General features: G+C 48.9%; 2 protein-coding genes across 5 annotated transcripts in view; one reads left to right on the forward strand and one right to left on the reverse strand.

Annotated features, from left to right (window-relative positions):
* XPO5 (exportin 5) overlaps positions 1-723 on the reverse strand; it is a 31834-nt gene extending 31111 nt beyond the window's left edge. For both annotated transcript variants that reach the window (XM_068156963.1, XM_068156953.1), the window contains exons 1-2: positions 564-723; positions 122-243 (exon numbers count right to left, since the gene is read on the reverse strand). In XM_068156963.1, coding sequence (XP_068013064.1) covers positions 122-243; positions 564-668 — 227 coding nt within the window. In that variant the 5' untranslated portion in view covers positions 669-723. The remainder of the gene's footprint in view (positions 1-121; positions 244-563) is intronic.
* A 76-nt stretch (positions 724-799) lies between these two features.
* Positions 800-17702, forward strand: POLH (DNA polymerase eta). 3 transcript variants are annotated; one of them, XM_068156996.1, is made up of 11 exons: positions 800-913; positions 1039-1115; positions 1222-1356; positions 1448-1659; positions 2077-2246; positions 11962-12065; positions 13098-13217; positions 13803-13926; positions 14596-14661; positions 15295-15458; positions 16709-17702. In XM_068156996.1, the coding sequence occupies exons 3-11, from the start codon at positions 1271-1273 to the stop codon at positions 17565-17567; spliced, it is 1905 nt and encodes a 634-aa protein (XP_068013097.1). In that variant the 5' UTR covers positions 800-913; positions 1039-1115; positions 1222-1270; the 3' UTR covers positions 17568-17702. The 3 variants fall into 3 exon arrangements, with proteins under 3 accessions (XP_068013097.1, XP_068013087.1, XP_068013077.1); XM_068156976.1 differs by having other exon boundaries at positions 813-1115; XM_068156986.1 differs by lacking the exon at positions 14596-14661 and having other exon boundaries at positions 812-1115.
* Positions 17703-18830: the final 1128 nt, after the last annotated feature.

Raw genomic sequence — 18830 nt, forward strand, 5'->3', positions numbered from 1 at the left:
AGACTCTCTACGTGTGGAAAGTGCCTCCCTGAAGTGGGAGGCACTGGAACAGGAGCAGAGCTCAGGCCAATGGCTTCATGGCAGCAGGCCGGCACCCTTTCCCAGCGCGAGGGCGCCTTACTTGACCACATGCTCTAGGATCTGCAGGCCGAAGTGCCGGACGATGGCCGTCTGCGTCTTCTCAGCCAGCTTCAGCCCGCAGGGCACGCAGATGGGACACTTCTCTTTGAACTCCTCGCAGAACTGGAAAAGGACCAGAGATACGCATACGCGGTTAAAACAGAGAAGAGGGCAGGGGGCCGCGAAGGAGTGGCCGGTAACAGGTGGGGCACGACCCCAGCCTCTGGCAGAGCACGCCGGGGGAAGGCCCCCCGACCCCCTCAGAGCCGCGCAGGCGCAACCCCCACCACCTTTCCTCACCTACCAACGACTTTCAGTGCCTCGGAGGCTTGCCGGACCCGGGCCATACCCAGCTCGGCCGCAGGGCCCGAGCGAGCCCCGGGACCGTGTGGCCGGGACACCCGCGTGGCCGGAGCCCGGCGCCTCCCTTCCCCGCCAGGTACCTTGAGCGCCTCCAGACGGTAACGCTGCGTGGAGGCCGGGTCCATGATCACTGTTACCGCTTTCACTAGCTGCTCACAAAGGCCGCTCACTTGTTCGGCGGACATGGCGGCGGCGGCGACGGCGGCGGCGGCCCCGCACCACCGGCCACCTACGGGCGAGAGGAGGGGGCGGCCGGCACGCGGCGCACGCGCGGCAGGGCAACACTCTGCGCATGTGCCGCACGGACGGAGTCACGGAGGAGAGCGCGTGCGCCGCGCGCCGGGAAGGCCAGTGTCCTCAAGAACGAAAACTCCCGGCGTGCCCCGCGCGGGGACGGCCCCGCTGCCGGGAAGTGGCGGCGCTGGGCGGGGTACGTCGCCAGTCTGGCGGGAGGTGGCAGCCGCAGCAACAGCCGCCGCCGGCGCAGCAGCAGGAATGTCCCGGGGGCAGGAGCGCGTGGTGGCCCTTGTGGACATGGACTGCTTCTTCATGCAGGTGGAGCAACGCCTCGACCCGCAGCTGCGCGGCCGCCCCTGCGCCGTGGTGCAGTACACTAAGTGGCAGGGCGGCGGGTAGGTGCCACTGCCAGCGGGCCGGCCATGGCCGTGGATCTTCGCATCCGTCCCCACGAGCTGTGCCGCGCCGTGCCCGCCCTGCACTGCCCTCCGTGTCTTGCAGGATCATCGCGGTGAGTTACGAGGCGCGAGCCTTCGGCGTGTCCCGTGGGATGTGGGCGTCGGAGGCGCGGGCGCTATGTCCTGATCTGGCACTGGCGCGGGTGCCCCAGGCGCGGGGCAAGGCCGACCTCACCCGGTGAGCGGGGTCTGGGATCGGGCTCAGGGCGGTGGCGGCAGGGGTCGCCTTACGCGAGACGGCGCCTGAGGCTGTGCCCGCTACCCGGCAGGTACCGGGAGGCAAGCCAGGAGGTGATGCAGGTGCTGTCGCGCTTCGCTGCCATCGAGCGGGCCAGCATCGACGAGGCGTACCTGGACCTGACGGGCCTCGCGCGGGAGCGGCTGTGCGCCCTCCAGGGGCGCCCCCTGGCGGCCGCGCTGCTGCCCACCACCTTCGTGCAGGGGCTGCCCAACGACCCCGGTCCCCAGCCCAGCGGGAAGGGTACGCACCGACCCGGACCCGGGGAGAGGCCCCGCGAAGCTTCGGCCGGCGGGGCCTGCGCTTTACAGACGGCGGCGGGGTGGCGCTAACGGCTTGGTTTAGAGGCCGCACAATGCTGCAAAAAGGGAGCCGAGTGCTGCCCCTCTCGGACCCCCTGGGCTGTCTTTGTGCTCCATCGGTAACATCTGTACGGCAACAGGTAGAGGGTGGGCTGCTTGTCTCCCTGGAAGTAAGAGCATGGTTATTGTGATCTGTTTTCCCCAGTAAATTACTTTTAAGCTGCTTGCTTCTCATCCTTGCTGTTGGCGCGTAATTAGAGAAATGTGGCTGTTGGCTGGGGCTAGCTGATGGTACTGGTTCCTTAGTTGAGCTGAGCAGGAAATGCCCGCGTTCATCCCCTTTGTATTTCTTTTGTAGAGGAGCTGCGGCAGCGTGGTGTGCATGAGTGGCTGGCATCACTGTCTTTTGATAACCCTGATTGTCCTGACCTGCAGCTGACCATGGGTGCAGTGATTGTAGAAGAAATAAGGGTGGCTGTAGAAGCAGCCACTGGATTCAGGTGTTCAGCCGGGATTTCACACAACAAAGTACGTGTGTAACACATCAGCCTGACTTCCTCTGAGCAGCAGAGTCAGAATGCGCTGTAGACACTCACACACCCTTCCAAGTCTTGAATAGAAAATGAGCTTAGGGAATGCAGCCATGCCTGAGTGCACCTTCAGGGAAACTGCAGGACCTCTGGGAAGGGGAGGAGACTTTTTTCCCCAGAGATGTAGAGTAGGCAATCAGCAGTCAGTTTACTGCCTGGATTCCTAGTGTACCCTAATGAATTATCTCATGAGGAAGAATAGGAGTCTAATTCCCCCAGGAAAGTTTGCTTCAGGGAAAAAAAGAAAAAAAGAAATCTGGAAGCAGGAAACTTGCACCTTGAGTTTTCTGCATAGGTGCCTGTAGGCAGGGAATGCTTCTTACAAATTCTCAATAACTTGGAGGAAGAAGGTGACCAGTTTGGGGCACTGAGGCAAGTCGGGTTGCTTTTCCTCTTTCTGGTCGATCAGTCGTTAGCCCTTCTGGCCACACTTTGGGTGATGCTCAGCCAGCTGCTAGCTGCATGGGCACTTTGTGCATGACAGCAGCTGCAGAAACAAAAGGACTTTAATGCTGCAGCTATAGAGGGTTTCCTGCTGGGTGCTTCACTGTGAGCACCTAACACTCCTTTCATTCTTTGCAGAGAAGGTTTGTACTTAGCTGCAGTACTTGCATATAGGTGGTAGTATTCCCAGTTGTTTCTGTAGCAGTCTAAGATGAAATTAATCTTTCTTAATTTGCAAAGCATCCATTTAGTCTTTGTTTGTTTTGGTTTTTTTTCAGTTAGAGCTTGCATTTTTAAAGTCATAACTTGCAGACAAACCCCTTTGGCAAAGAATGAAAGGAATGCTAGGTGCTCTGAGTGAAGCACCCTACATTTCACCTAGCAGGAAACTCCCTGTAGTTGCAGCATCGAAGTCCGTTGGTTTCTGCAGCTGCTGTCATGCACAAAGTGCCCTTGTGGCTGCTCTCAGCAGCTGGCTGAGCATTGCTCAAAGTGTGGCCAGAAGGGCTAAAGACTGATCAACCAGAAAGAGGAAAAGCAACCTGACTCACTCAAACTGGTTGCCTGCTTCCCCTAAGTTGCCAGAAATATGTGCCTGTAAAAAGCATTCCCTGGCTACAGCCACTGTTGCCTAAAACTGTAGGTGTAGGTTTCTTGCTTTGAGCTCTTATTATTTTCCTCCCTCTTTTGGGAGACTTAAACTTCCCTTTTTTCTCTCATGACCTAACTCATGATAAATGAGCTGATAAATGAGACTAAATAATCAAGTGAGCCATTTGGAAGCTCCTGGAGGGTAACAGCAGGGTTTTAGCCAGAACCACTTGAGCCAAACTCATTTCTGTGCCCTCTTTGATAGTGTAAGTGGCCTAATGTTTCTAACACACCTCACCCTGAGTGGCATAAAATGATGATGACACCCTAGCAAAATGACATGACTGAGATTATCTGAATGATTTTGTTCAGTGGGTTGTGATCAAATTGGGATGTTTAGAGTGGGACCCTGAGGTGATCTGCTAAGCACAAATGGACCCTCAGGGCCTGGACTGTGAAAATTGTGAGATGAAATTAGAGGTGAAAATTCTAGGCTTGGGAAAGCCCAGATATAGTCTGACACCACCAAGTGGTGGTTCTTTACTGCAAGAAGGGGGCCGCTCTAACGACCAATTTGATCAGCGGATTCCAACTTTATTGAGCATCAGACACATCTTATATACAGTTTGCTATAATTATGCCCACTTGGCAACATACTATTGGTTGCTCTCTAAAAGGTTACATCATTGTTTTCACAACTCTGTGGAATTCTTCTATCCGGCCTAATTGCTCTCTTTCCCAGATCTCGCCTCCTCCTTATCTTGCTTGCCTCCCTTCTCAGGGGCAGCTGGACTTCAGCATACCAAGCAATCAGCACTTTCTCACATCTCCTCTCCGCCAGTATATTATCAACAGAGAATTCTTCAAGGCCTGAATTGCACAGGTGTTCCTGGGACCCATGTCCCCTCTTGTCCGACAACAATTCCCCCGTTTTTCTTTTGTGCAAGTAAGGCCTTGGAAGTTATTCTTTGAACACTTTGCATAATACAATTATAAACAAGTTTAACAATAATCAAAATGAGTACAATAATACCTAAGAACCTTAAAACTTACTACTATAATTAACAAACGTATTTACATTAAGTCTGGGTATCCCTATCAGACACGTCTGAAAAAGTTCAATCAATTCATTATTACCTGTTATGTTGCACCTTTATTTTCTCTAGGATGGTCAAAAATCATAATTTGTTTAATGGTAGCAAGATTTCTTTAATCTGTAAAGGTAGATCTGGCCAGGCTCTAGCTTCACAGACAGAAAACTTGCAGGCAATCAGCAAGAGCAAAAGAGCTTCATTGCTTTGCCCAATATAAAAATTACCCATAATAATGTGTTTTTGGTCATCCTAGTAATACTAATCTCTTATTGGTACCAACTTCACCCAAAAAGCAACCTTACAATAGTTTTCTTCATCTTATATAGTTTCATCATCTATATAAGCAAACTTATGCTAAATAGAAGGGAGGCATATGATAGTCTTAGAATAGGTGGTCAAATCCCTTCTCCCTACATTCAGTGTGGTAAGGGTCAGAGCATCCACTTTCACACATGCTCAATTGTGCAGGCTTCTTATCTGAAGAAAACAAATTCCCAGTTCTGAATGTTTATCTTTAAGACAGCTCCTTCTCAGCCGTGATGTCTCCAATTAACCAGACAGTGTCCTTGCAAGTCTGCAAGATAGGTTTCTTTCTCTTTATCCTCTAAACAGGCCTCACAAGATCCTGACCCTTAATCCCAGTGCACTCTAAGTCTTACAATTTTAACACAAATCACCAGTATATTCATCACAATTCCCCTTTTTTTTTTTTTTTTTTTTTTTTTTTTTTTTTTTTTTGGTCACCATTGATTTGTGTTAAAATTTCCAGATATTTCAGAACCTTCTTAATTGGATCATAATTAAGTTCATCTGTTCTGATCACATTCTGATCATAACCATTTGCTTGTAACTTATTGGCATAAACAATTTCACCTAAAGGTCTTACCATTTTAAAACAACAATTACAATGAATTACACAGATCAGTATTACAATTATTCCAACAGGTATTGCAAAGAATTTTTTAAAGCAACTTATATTCGATAAGCAAGAAGTTAACTTATCCCATATTCCTTTAAATACAGAAGAAGTATCATCCAAAGAAATCTGATGTAATATCTGATTGTGGTTTACAATCGCCTGTAAATCTGTTTTCACTCGTTTATCTAGATTAACATAACTACAACAACTTACATGTATGACTACACATACACCCCCTTCCTTTACATATGAAAAATCCAAAGCTAATCTATTCGGTGTAGATATTTTCGAGAGACTATTGATTTCATTTGCTGCACTTTTATTACATCTATGCTTGCATTTACTATGATTTCAACTGTAGCAGAAAAATTTACCATTGCTTTTTCAAGTTCAAGTCTTTTCTCTCCGGTCTGATCAAGATTCCACACATGGGAACATGGTTTTTGATTTCGATTGGACTACTTATGTACAAATAGGGTTAGGATCAAAATTAGGCTCCACCAAGTATATGTGAACTCTGCCTCCTCGGCCTGCTGGGGTGCAACCAGCAGCCGGGTGTATTTTCTTCTCGGCAGCAGTTACATTCTTCAGGAGCCCTACAGATTTTTTAACTCCTTAACCCACTTCAAAATTCCATTTGGAGTCTCTTCTCTATTTCCTTGGTTAGTTTGTTTACCATTTCCCATTGTGCTTTTGTTATTTCAATTCCTCTGCCTTCAAAATCTTATGTCTCTTACTTTTCCTTTTACTAATCCTTTTAATTATTCCTGATATTTCCCAACTAAAATTTCTCTAGTCTTTATTTCCCACTTATGCCAATCCCTTTCAATAATTTTCCATGGGGATTTAAATCCTTTTTCTCACCACAAAATAGGTTTTCTGTATTTACCAGCCCAAACTGCCTATTTTCAAATTCAGCATTCAGGACAAATTTTTTTTTTTTTTTTTTTTTTTGATTGATGCTTTTGACCCCAGATTATCATAACAGTTATTGTGATCGATGTTCGACTTCATGGGAAATGCTGTTTCCTGTCAGTCTTGGTTCTTCTGCACATTAGTGAAGGAATAGTTGTTAAAATTAATACCTATTTACTACAAATCTTAACTTATGCTAATACCAAAAATCCTTAAACCCTTAAAAAACTATGTTAAAATTAATCCAGCAAATCAGTGTCTAAAAAGAAATAAAATTGGTACATTAACTAAAAAACACTTTCCAAAATTAAAACCTGTTTATACATTCCTTAACTATATTACATGGAGCTCCTTTGAAATGCCTAGGCAGACAACTAAGGTTCGAACCAAAAGAAAATCTTACAATTTGAACTCTTAACTAAGTGCATACACCTTACTGCAATTACTATGTACTAAGTACTTATAAATACCAAATGCTTACTTATTCATTATGCTTATTACAAAAACTTAACAAAACTCTAAATAACAAATCTCTAAAAGACGTTACAATCAGAAATGACAAAATGAGTACTGTTGCTTTAAATCAAAACAGAGTAGTGCGGCTAAAGCCGCTGCGGGGGAAAGGGGTGGGGGCTGCTGCCGTGGCAGCTGCTCCGCTGCTACTGTCGGCGCTGTCGGTGTCGGTGGTGCGTCAGCCGGTACCGCCTTGGTCGGAGCCGTCGGTATCCGCGGGGGCCGGCAGGGCTCGCGGGGGGAGTGCGGTGGCAGGAACGCTGTAACCGCGAGCCTCCAAGCGCTCCATTTTTTCTAAGAGGGGCCGTAAAGCAAAGTCGGCGCTGTTTGAATTCCTCGCTGCCGGTGTTATCTTCCGAGTCCGAGCCGTCGCTGGCGATGTCAGAGGAAGGTTCCCCGCTGTGCGCAAACGGCAGTGGTGACGGCTGGTAAACGCGGTGTGGTCGCCGCAAGATGTATCGGGGGCGGCCCCGGTCGATCGGTCGATAGATCTCAGACACATCTTTCAGCTGCAACTCAGATACACCTGGCGCTGCATCTCGTCCTGACAAAGTTGCTCTAACTGCAGCAGCCATTCGCTGTTTCAGTTCGTAGGTTTTAACACAGTTCATGCATTCTCGCCACGACTTTGCAGCTTTATAGCAGTTTTATGACCATCTATAACCAAGTCCCACAGCTTGTTCCTGTATTCTCTCCAACAAGCTTCATCAAAATAACTATCTCCGCTAGGGAAATGCCCTAAAGCGGATCTATGGGCCAAAAGTCCAGGCATTACTTTAGACGATATCTCCGCCTTACGCTTTTCGATGACACTGTATTTCGTCTGATGACTGCTTATAGGGTCGGCCTTGCCCTTTCGAGTTTGTGCGCAAAGGTACTAAGGCTGCCATAACCTGTTGACTATGCTCAAGCTGTTTTGTCATTGTCATTGACAACACCTCAGCCTGTTTTTGTAATCCCTTATCAATCACCTCCATCAACATGGCCATCGGATTGCTTGGCAAGTCCTGAGCCCTCTGCAACAATTCGGCTACCGTCCATCTAGGATCTGCTGATGTAATAAGCTGCTGCGTCTGCTGGTTCCCATTCTGCATTAAACACTGCCTTAAAATTGCCTCTCGGATACCTTCTCCTACGCTTGCTGCTCTAAGTGCGGCAAGCAACTTATCTACAGATTCACCAAGAGGTTCCTGTCTACCTTGCTTAATTCCCATATAGTGAGGATTTGCATTTCCATCCTTCTGCTTGTCAAAAGCCCTCCTTACTATCTGGGCTGATGCTTGCAAAACAGGCAGCTGTAAAAGTGCCTGTAACTCTGGTCTCTCATACTGTCCCGTTCCACACAACTGATCTACTGTTACATCAAATAGTGGGTCGTTTTGCTGTCTTTGTACTCCAGCTGATTGTCTAGCTAGGTGTTCCCACTCATTCAAAAATGTCATAAATTGAGATGCTGTTAGGATCAGCTTCATAACATTATAAGAATCTCTAGGTAACATATTATAGTTCATGTAAATAAAATCAATCATCTGTCTAGCTGGTTCAGATTGAACCCCAAATTGACTCGCAGTCTGTCTTAATTGAGATAACAATTTCCATGGCAATTGGGTTACATCAGCCTGAACAACATTTTGCTCCCCAGGGACCTGTGTATACATCACTGGAAAAGCTTGATGTGAAGCAGCCAGCTGGCTAAGCCCTTCCTGATCTCCTTCGGCATTTAAGTGTTCTGCAACCTTTCGCCAATACTCTGCGTGCTTTCTTACATGATCTTTAACACCACCTCCAGGATCTATCGCCCTGTTTGTCTCCTCTCCCTCACTTACTTTCTCCTCCTGTACAATTTGCTCAGCTAAAAGATACGGGGAAGGCTCCTCAGCAGAGTCCTGTGTTACAGATTGTAATTCGACTCTGCCACCTAACCCTTTTACACACGCAGCCTTCTCCTTTCTTAAATAATCCTGAACCTCTTCTGACAAAGGCAACCCAGCATGTGTAACACTTGCTCCATTTGGGTCCGTATAATCTAATCGTACCCTGGCTTGATAAGCTGCCATTTGCTCAGCACGATGCTGATCCAATGCTGTCATAACCATCTTCCACCATTTTCCACACTCCTTTGCTCGTTTTTCATCATCTAAGCCATGCAGCCACAAGTCTTGTCCAGACTTTTTCCACTGCAATCTTTCAAACACCTCATTTGGGTCCTTAAAATATCCTAACTCTTCTGCATAGCTTAACAGCGGCACCAACTCCTTTGTAAAATTTAACTTACACTGTCGCTTTTCTAAAAAGCATATAAATAAATCATACGCTGCCTGCCTATCCATAACCGTATTTAAACGTTAATACCTGTGCGCACAGTCCTCGTTTAAGCAGTTTCCGGCTCTACAGCGTCTTCGGCTTCAAGGCTGTCTTCCCTTTTCTTGCAGCCTCCGGTACTGCTATCCCGGGCCGGCCGTCTTCTTGCCTCCCGGCTTACTGCGAATCTCCCAACGTCCCGAAGAACTTCTTAAACCCTAACGTTTGTCTTCATTAGGGTCCCGTGTTCGAGCGCCACTTACTGCAAGAAGGGGGCCGCTCTAACGACCAATTTGATCAGCGGATTCCAACTTTATTGAGCATCAGACACATCTTATATACAGTTTGCTATAATTATGCCCACTTGGCAACATACTATTGGTTGCTCTCTAAAAGGTTACATCATTGTTTTCACAACTCTGTGGAATTCTTCTATCCGGCCTAATTGCTCTCTTTCCCAGATCTCGCCTCCTCCTTATCTTGCTTGCCTCCCTTCTCAGGGGCAGCTGGACTTCAGCATACCAAGCAATCAGCACTTTCTCACATCTCCTCTCCGCCAGTATATTATCAACAGAGAATTCTTCAAGGCCTGAATTGCACAGGTGTTCCTGGGACCCATGTCCCCTCTTGTCCGACAACAGTTCTTCTGTTCCTCTCTGACTGTTTTTGTGGTTTATAAGAAAAAGAAGAGACTAGTGGGGTTTTGGCTAAATTGCAGTAATTCAGGAAGTAGTTTGGAGTTACTGCAGACAAGCAGCAGGATGATTCAGTAACACAAGTGCTCTTCTAGAAATGGCAAATCCTCTTTCAGCATATGCAGATTAGAGGAAGTGTCAGGAAAAGGAAATTATTTCTCCCCTTGAAGTCTCAGTGATTGGTTCAGTTCACAGCACTTCACTTTATGAACAGTTTGGGCAAGCTGGCATCCAGCTGGTGGCCAGTCACTAGTGGTGTGCCCCAAGGATCAGTGCTGGGCCCTGTGCTCTTTAACATCTTTACTGATGATTTGGATGAGGGCATTGAGTCCTTCATCAGTAAATTTGCTGACGACACCAAGCTGGGGGCAGGAGTTGATCTGCTGGAGGGTAGAGAGGCTCTGCAGAGGGACCTCAACAGGCTGGACAGATGGGCAGAGTCCAACGGCGTGAGATTTAACACATCGAAGTGCCGGGTTCTGCACATTGGCCACAACAACCCCATGCAGTGCTACAGGCTGGGGTCAGAGTGGCTGGAGAGCAGCCAGGCAGAGAGGGACCTGGGGGTGCTGGTCGATGGTAGGCTGAACATGAGCATGCAGTGTGCCCAGGCAGCCAAGAGGGCCAATGGCATCCTGGCCTGTATCAGGAACAGTGTGGCCAACAGGAGCAGGGAGGTGATTCTGCCCCTGTACACCACACTGGTTAGGACACACCTTGAGTCCTGTGTCCAGTTCTGGGCCCCTCAGTTTAGGAAGGATGTTGAGTTGCTGGAGCATGTCCAGAGAAGGGCAACAAAGCTGGTGAGGGGTTTGGAACACAAGCTCTATGAGGAGAGGCTGAGGGAGCTGGGGCTGCTTAGCCTGGAGAAGAGGAGGCTCAGGGGTGACCTTATTGCTGTCTACAATTGCCTTAAGGGGGGTTGTAGACAGGCAGAGTTTGGTCTCTTCACCCAGGCAGCCAGCACCAGAACAAGAGGACACAGTCTCAGGCTGCACCAGGGGAGGTTTAGGCTGGAGGTTGGGAAGAAGTTCTATACAGAGAGAGTGATTGCCCATTGGAATGGGCTGCCCGGGGAGGTGGTGGAGTCGCCATCATTGGAGGTGTTCAGGAGGAGACTTGATAGGGTGCTTGGTGCCATGGTTTAGCTGATAGGTTGGATGCGATGATCTTGAAGGTCTCTTCCAACCTGGTTTATTCTGTTCTATTCTAAATGTGGAATAGTCTCCAGTGAAACAAGAACAGCAGTAATTAGACCTCTGGAAGGTGACTGGATACAAAAAGTGAAAGGGAAGGGATCTACTTTGTTTAGAAAATACTAAGGATGTCTATAAGCCTGTAAAAGAGGCTGCCAATAAAGATCTGGAGGCAGGAAAGAAATTATGCTTAGTTTTAGGGTGTGTGGTAAAGCAGTGAAAGATGGAATTACTGGATTTGTTAAACACAACCCCCCTGAGCAAACAAAAAAAACCACCAAAAAACAACCCCAGGACAAGAAAATCCAACAAACAAACAAAACACAACAGCCACCCAGCTAAACATACTTCAAGCTGGTCTGTGTATTGTTCTTGCAGGAGATTAAGGCAGGAAGGGAAGTTGCATAGCAGATAGACTAGAGAAGATCCTTTCCAGGCTAACAATTTTGGGTGTTTCAGATTTACTTTTACAGCATATAGAATCATAGAATCAACAAGGTTGGAAAAGACCTCAAAGATCATCAAGTCCAACCTGTCACCCAGCACCTCATGACTACTGGACCATGGCGCCGAGTGCCACATCCAGTCCCCTCTTGAACACCTCCAGGGACACTGAGAAAAAGCAAGACCAACACAAATGAAAGACCAAGACATAGTGAGAGATATAGCCTAGGGAGGAGGATGGTCATGCTCTGGAAGTTCCAGCATGCTTGCCTGGTGGATAAGCCAGCCAGAACAGGTGATAGATGCAGATTCCTTAAGCTTCCTGTAGCAGGTATCCAACTCTGCAGAGCTGGAAGCAGCAAGGTTTTTGGAGTACCCAGTGAATGCTTGTCAAATACCAAGGTGTGTACAACCTGGGAGCAAGCAATGGTGTAACCTGCATGTCTTTCCTAGGCAGTTCTTAGTGATGATACAGCACAAGCTGTCAAGTCGCAGTACCAAGTTTGTAACGACAGAGCTTCCACTCTCTTCTCTGTTACAGACACTGGCAAAACTGGCCTGTGGGTTAAACAAGCCCAACCGCCAGACTCTAGTATCGTCGCGATTTGTCCCACAGCTCTTCAGCCAGCTGCCTGTCAGCAATATGTGAGTACTGGGGAGCTGCCTGCTTTTCTGCAGCCTGGGGTTCTGGCATGAGCATGTCTTTTAAAAGTTGGTGCTGTCTTCCCACAATCCAGGCTTTTATATGCGGAAGAGAGCCCTGTTTGTCTTCATTGTTGTGGTACTTGCTCTTGTTGGTTTGTCATCATTGCTCCTCTGAGCAGAACTAAAATGACCTGGGGGTAGGAAGCTGTTTGTGGCCACCTCCACAGAGAGCAATTTGATGCTAATTGATAGCAATCAGCAAAGGCTTTCAACCACACAGTAACTGCTCATCAGTGCTTGTAAGAAATTGAGAGACGATCTTGTCAGTAAGCCCTTAGAGCTGTGAGCAACACAGTTCAGGAGGAGCCTGCTTGGGAGCTGCAGTCCTGTCAATGGACAGACCGCCCTCAAAGAGACCACACTTAAAGAACCCATTAGCATCCTGTGGACAGTCTTCAAGGTGGTAGCTGGGGTGTATAGTTTGCCAGGAGCAACTGTGGGCAAGGAGGCCATAGCTGTGCCTGAGTGCATGACAGATGTGCTTCCAGCAAGCAGATGTGGTTTTGTTTCAGATAGACACATTGTGTACAAGTACTTGTTTTGCTGTAGGGAAGAGTTACTAGCAAGAGTTACCAGTTCTGCTGCTCCAGAGGAATGGTTCCTTGCCCTGCTCTCTAAACCTGCACTGCTGCTCAGTAGGGATGGAGTGGGGCGTGTGTGGGGAAGGGCTCTGTCTGTGCAGGAGGAAGGAGTGAATGTGTGAAGCATTCTTCAGAGCATGCTTTGGGATCATGTTTTGAAGGTGGAATTGAGGGAGAAGTGCTAAAACTGGGTGAGCCAAAGGGCCACTTCAGCTCCTGTTTTTTTTACCATGAGCAGAAGAGCAGTTATATACCAAGTGTTTCCTTTAGCCTTGCTAGTTCCTGATTGCTTCTAGCTGTCCTGGTCTAGGGACAGCTGGTCCAAAAAGACTTGGCATAGTCTTCAAGTGATGCTTCATTTGTTTTCTCATTTTTTTTCTCTCTGCCATAGCCGTAACCTGGGAGGCAAGCTTGGCACTGCCATTACAGACAACCTGGGAATAGAGTACATTGGTCAGCTGACACAGTTCAGTGAGACAGAACTCCAGACTCACTTTGGAGACAAAACTGGGTAATGATAAACCAATCCCCACAACTTGGCTCTTGGCAGGAACTGAGACTTCCTTTTGGTCACAGGTGGTTCTGTTGAAATTTGGGAGGTTGGAAGTTAAAACTTGAGTGACATCTTTCAGAAGCATTGATCTGTTAGGCCCACAGACAGGTTTCCAACCTTGTTTGCTCCCAAGCACTCTCCAGAGGGTAACATTTTTCTTCTCAGCCAGCTCCTCCGCCTTCCTTTATAGTGTCTAAGGATGGGGCCAAGCTGTGGAAGGGCTGCCTTGCAGGCTGGGAAGCAGACAGGCTTGACAGTCTCATTACAGAGGAAATTACAAGGCTGGACTGGAGCCTGAAACACCACTTCTGGGCCAAGAGCAGTAGTTAGACTGCCCAGCAGACTGGGGAACTGTTGTCACTTCAGGAGAGGAGTTGTGTTGACAAGCAGTTGTGCCCCAAAGAAAGCCTGCCTGTTCAGTTGTGGCTGCAACAGCAGAGCTGGGGATGAGAGGCAGAGTCACAGCTTGCACAGAGCTGAAAGCATGGCTTAGCAGAAGGTTAATTTGCTGTCCAGTGATGCCTGCCTCTCTGTGGCTTTTAGGTCCTGGCTCTATGACTTGTGCAGAGGAATTGAAGATGAACCTGTTAAAAACCGGTACCTGCCCCAGTCCATTGGCTGCAGCAAGAACTTCCCTGGGAGGACAGCCCTGGCCACACAGAAAGAGGTAGAAGACCTCTGTATCTACCACAAGGCTTGACCTTTGTACTGGAGAAGATGAGGCTGCTAAAAGCTGAGACTAGCTTGTAAAAGTGCAGCTTTTGTGTGTCACAGTGTGCTGAAATCAGTCTAGGGGCTCAGTGGGAGGAGGTGGTTTGGGCCCGAGAAAAGAGGGAAATCCCCATTTGACAGAAATACATTGACAAACTTCTGCAGAAAGAGGTCCAACCTTGGTGTAATTTCCATGAGCAAAACTGTGGGCCTGTGCTGTTCAACAGGTAGTTGTGGTGCAAAGTTTCAAGGGCTTGGTTGCTAGAAAGAAGGCAACTAGCCCAAAACAAGAGGGAGAATGCACCTTACCTGCTATCTGGCGAGAGGTTCCCATAGAGAGGTAGGGAGATGCAAAGAGAGAGCCAGGGCAGGGGACCCAGGTTACTTGGCAAAGTCTAGTAGCAGTGCTGCAGGACTTGTATCTATACTGCCTTGCCTCAAGTGTTGAATCCTCACCTGTAACAATTTCTCCAGGGGTTCTCCAGACAATGGAGCTTTGTGATAGTCTGTGTTCATTCCAGTCTGACGCCCCTCCAGCATTCCCTAGTGGGCTGAGCATTGCTCTGGTCTGGTGCCAGTGCTGTGAGCAGAGACCAAGTCTGTCTGTTACTGCTGTTTTTTCCAGGTGCAACACTGGCTCCTGCAGCTAGCTTTGGAGCTGGAATCCAGACTGATTAAGGACAGGAGCCAGGTAAGAAGGGGAGGCATGATGACTGTTAACCCTGCTGGCTTTTGGGAAGCCATGCAATCTGCTTGCATGGTGACCTGTTAGCAGAGTGGTGTGTGGTGGGGGAGGAAGTCTCTTTATGCTCATATGTGTGCCTGTGTGCTGAGGTCTCTCAAGCAGAAAGGTGTGCAAAAGCCCAGCCAAAAAGGAAGGTTTTGGCCTAGAATACTACAGGGCTAAGAATGGTCCTTGTCCCATGCTTCAGGAGGCAGGGACCTGAAAGCCACTGCACCTTCATCCTGCTGCATTGCTTGTCCCTTGCAAGCCCTACCTATGCTGTGGGCTGTGAGAGGGAACAGTATGCTCAAATCCAGATGGTAGACTATAGCATAGGGTGAGATTAATCTGCTAGCTTCAGTTGTACAAGGGGCAAGAAAAAGCAGGTGCCTTTGAATGAAAACAAGGACTAACTCCTTCCCATCCTGTGTGGCACAGGCATACAAGCTCCTGCTGGCCCTTGGAGATCAGGTCAGGCAGGACAAGCTGCCATCTGTCACGCAGCATCACCTAGAGCAGATGAGAACATGGTAGTGAGATGGTTTCCTCTGCCTTTCCTGCAGGTGTCACTTGAAACCCAGCTACCTCTTCTCTTTGCAGAACCACCGAGTGGCCAAGCAGCTGATGGTGGTCATCCGCATGCAGGGAGACAGCCGGGTGTCGCGCTTCTGCGCCCTGTCCCGCTATGACGCCCAGAAGATGTGCAACGATGCCTTTGCTCTCATCCAAAACTGCAACGTGGCTGGGGCTAACCAAGTGGCCTGGTGAGTGTGGGAGGAAGTGGTTCACATCCCCATCAGAAGTTCTGCAGAAGGTGCAAGAACCTGACAGAAAGGGATGAGTGTGTTATGCTGACTGCCAGGAAGAGCAATGCTCAGCACATGCAAAGCAGAGCACAGCAACCTCTGCTTGTTAGGGGTAGGACAACTGTGAGAGCTTGGCCTCTTCTAGTCCCACGTGTGGCAGGACACTTCTCACTTCTGTACTGGGAGCAAATGATTGCTATGATGATTGCTACCGGCAGGGGGCTCCCTTGCTGCAGCGAGGCAAGCTCTTGCCCTGCTGTGCTGGGCCTTGCTCTCTTCCCATAAGGACAAAGAGAGGAGGCTCTTGGAGCAGGAAGGAAAATGTAGGTGACCAGCTCTTGTATTCAACATTACTTCCTCCTGCTCTGCAGTGAAGGCTGAGGCATAGTTTAGGCAAGAAGGTCCTGTCTGTTAGGGTCCAACAAGGCTGCTGCTCCCTTAAGGTCCTCTCACCTTGCCTAGGAGTCTCACAGCAGGTGTGGCCTGTGGTAGACGGAAAGTCCAGGCTGGCAGCTGGCTGTCCCTGCTCCACTGCCTTTTGCTTTGGCAAATGCTGGAAGGTGTCCAGAGAAGGACCACGAGGATGATCAGAGGGCTGGAGCACCTCTCCTATGAGGACAGACTGAAGGAGTTGGGGCTGTTCAGTCTGGAGAAGAGAAGGCTCCCAGGTGACCTAATTGTGGCCTTCCAGTATCTGAAGGGGGCCTACAAGAAGGCTGGGGAGGGACTTCTTAGGATCTCAGGTAGTGATAGGACTAGGGGGAATGGAATGAAGCTGGAGGTGGGGAGATTCATGCTGGGTGTGAGGAAGAAGTTCTTCACCATGAGTGGTGAAGCCCTGGAATGGGTAGCCCAGGGAGGTGGTTGAGGCCCCATCCCTGGAGGTGTTTAAGCCCAGGCTGGATGAGGCTCTGGGCAGCCTGATGTAGTGTGGGGTGTCCCTGCCCATGGCAGGGGGGTTGGAACTAGATGATCCTGTGGTCCCTTCCAACCCTGACTGTCTGACTGTCTGCTCTAACCCAGCCTGCTATGTCTGGAGGAAGCAATGCTCATGTTTTGTCAGAGAAAATGCCTCTCCCACCCCTTGCCATATACTTAAACTGTAGGTGCCTTGCCTGTGAGCATTTTATGTTGCTTAAAGTCTTACCTCAAAAGACTCTCTGCTTTCCAGGCTCACACCCAAGCTGATGTTGTTGTGTCCTTTGCAGGTCTCCACCGCTCATATCAGTACTTCTCTCAGCAAACAAGTTCTCGGAGCCTGCCACGCTCCTCCCTGCAGGCATTGCCACCTTCCTGACAAGTGATACCCAGTCCAATGACACAGCTACCACCAGCCAAAATGCCACATCCTCTGCGAGGCCCAGAGTCAAATTTTTTAGGAGCCCAAGCAAAGATTCTAGGCAGAAGCCAGCTCATGCTATTGAGTCGTTCTTCCAGAAGGTGGCAGAAAAGCAGCAGTCACAGGTGGTAGCACCAATCGGCATGCCAGCTGCTACCACTGCAGAGTCACCTGTGCCCAGCTCCCCAGAGCACCAAGAGAGAGGTGATGGTAGACTTGCCTCTGTGCAGTGTGACCTGGAGTCCTCTGTGCAGCAGAGTCCTGGAGACAGAAGCCCTACTTCTCCTTATAAGAGGCCTCTGTGTGAGAAGTCATTGTCTGGTGCTACACAAACACCCTCTACTCCACCCAGCTCCAGAACCCTCCTGAAATTGGAGCCAGCTATGGAGGGAAGCGAGCAGAATTTGCCACCCTTTTCTGAGCTTGCCCTACCCCCTCCTGCCTCACCAGGGGACCAGCAGCGCTGCGAGAAGTGTGGCCAGCTGGTGCTGGTGTGGGAGTTCCCAGAGCACATGGACTATCACTTTGCTCTGGAGCTTCAAAACTCCTTCCTGGAGGCCAGTGCTCCCACGGCTCCAGCAGCAGCTGACAGCCCAAAGGCTGCAGCTTCCAGATCTCCTGCCAAGGCAAAGAACAAGCCCAAGATTCCAACAGGATCTAGTGCAAAACGACCCAGAGAAAGCGTGACTAGGACTTTGGATTTCTTCTTTAAGCGCTTACCTCCTTAACTCCCGGCCATGCTGGGAGTTTTTCATTTAAACAGTGTTTTTAAAAGCATCAGTGTTTTTATAAACTTTTACCTGTATTTAAAGTGCTTGCCATTTTTCAATGCAGAAGAGTCTCATAAATTATTTTTACCCCAAGTCCAAGAGGAACTCATGAATTGCATATGATGCTGGACAGCCTTGGTTTAGCTGGTGGCAGCTAGCTTTCCTCTGCCTCCTTGGTGTTACCAGAAACTGTATTGTACTCTCACCTACACCTCCTGCCATGGGGATTTCCATTGCATCAGTGCTCAGTAATTCCACTGTGAACACAGTCACTGTAAGCACAGTGGCTTACCCCAGAGAGCCTCCAGCAAAGCTTAGGCATGAACCTCTATCCTGTCACTTAGTATGAAGCCTGGTTCTTTTCTGGCTGTAGTTGCAGGCCTTCCCTTTACCGTGTAACACAGATGGTAGCTTAGGGTTGTGGTTCCTTCCCCCTGTGGCAGACGGTGATTTTTTTACTTCTTCAGTCAGGATTTTTGTTACAGGCAATAGTTTGGCAGATAACCTCTGTAGCAGTGTATTGCATGATGCTCATCACCAGCAGTGGAACACACAAGACAGACTGCTCCTGTCAAATAAGATGTGAGAAAGCTGGAGCTGTGCAGGCATACCTTTCACTGGGCACTTTGAAATCTGAGCACTAGTTCCTGATAATTGCTATTGACACAGTCTATTGCTAGAGCTCCTGTGGAGGGATGGTAAACATGCCAGAGAGACACAGCCCTCTGAAAAATTTCTGTCACAGAAGTAGTATGGAACCACCTTTTTCCTCCTTCCCAGACACTGGGTGATAGTACATGCACATTTATGACAGGTATCTGTTTTGTTTGTGCCCTGACCGATGACTTGTTTGGCTCCCTGGGTCACAGTTCACATTAGGTGGCTGCCCCAGCACTCCACAAATTGCAACAGAGCCAACAAAGCAGAATATCATGGAGGGGGCAAATAGGAACTGAGAAACTGAGTGGCTCCAGGGCAAGAAATGGGCCTGGCCTCATATGCTTGGCAAGGCTCACTGCTACACTGCTAGCTGCCTGGAGCCTGCTGGCCTCTTGCAGAAGTCCTGCCACCAATAATTTGAACTTGGCTCTTGAGGCAGTGGGAAAGGACATGCCACGTCAAGGCAGCACTGGGTGGAGTTTGGAAATGCTTTGCAGAGAGTTTCATCAGCTGCAGGCTTCCCCTCCCTGAGCAGGGGGCAGAGAGCCTTTCAGGCAGCAG

Source organism: Melanerpes formicivorus, unplaced genomic scaffold, assembly GCF_026170545.1.
Source record: "Melanerpes formicivorus ecotype bairdi unplaced genomic scaffold, bMelFor1.0.p_v2 SCAF_2, whole genome shotgun sequence".
In the NCBI taxonomy this organism is placed as follows: Eukaryota; Metazoa; Chordata; class Aves; order Piciformes; family Picidae; genus Melanerpes; species Melanerpes formicivorus.

Bases quoted from the DNA above. Each gene is read 5' to 3' on its own strand.
- POLH (XM_068156976.1), top strand. From the start codon at position 979: ATGTCCCGGGGGCAGGAGCGCGTGGTGGCCCTTGTGGACATGGACTGC. The intron at 12,066-13,097 runs GTGAGTACTGGG...TCTCTGCCATAG, and splicing joins CAGCTGCCTGTCAGCAATAT to CCGTAACCTGGGAGGCAAGC. The intron at 13,927-14,595 runs GTAGAAGACCTC...TGTTTTTTCCAG, and splicing joins CCCTGGCCACACAGAAAGAG to GTGCAACACTGGCTCCTGCA.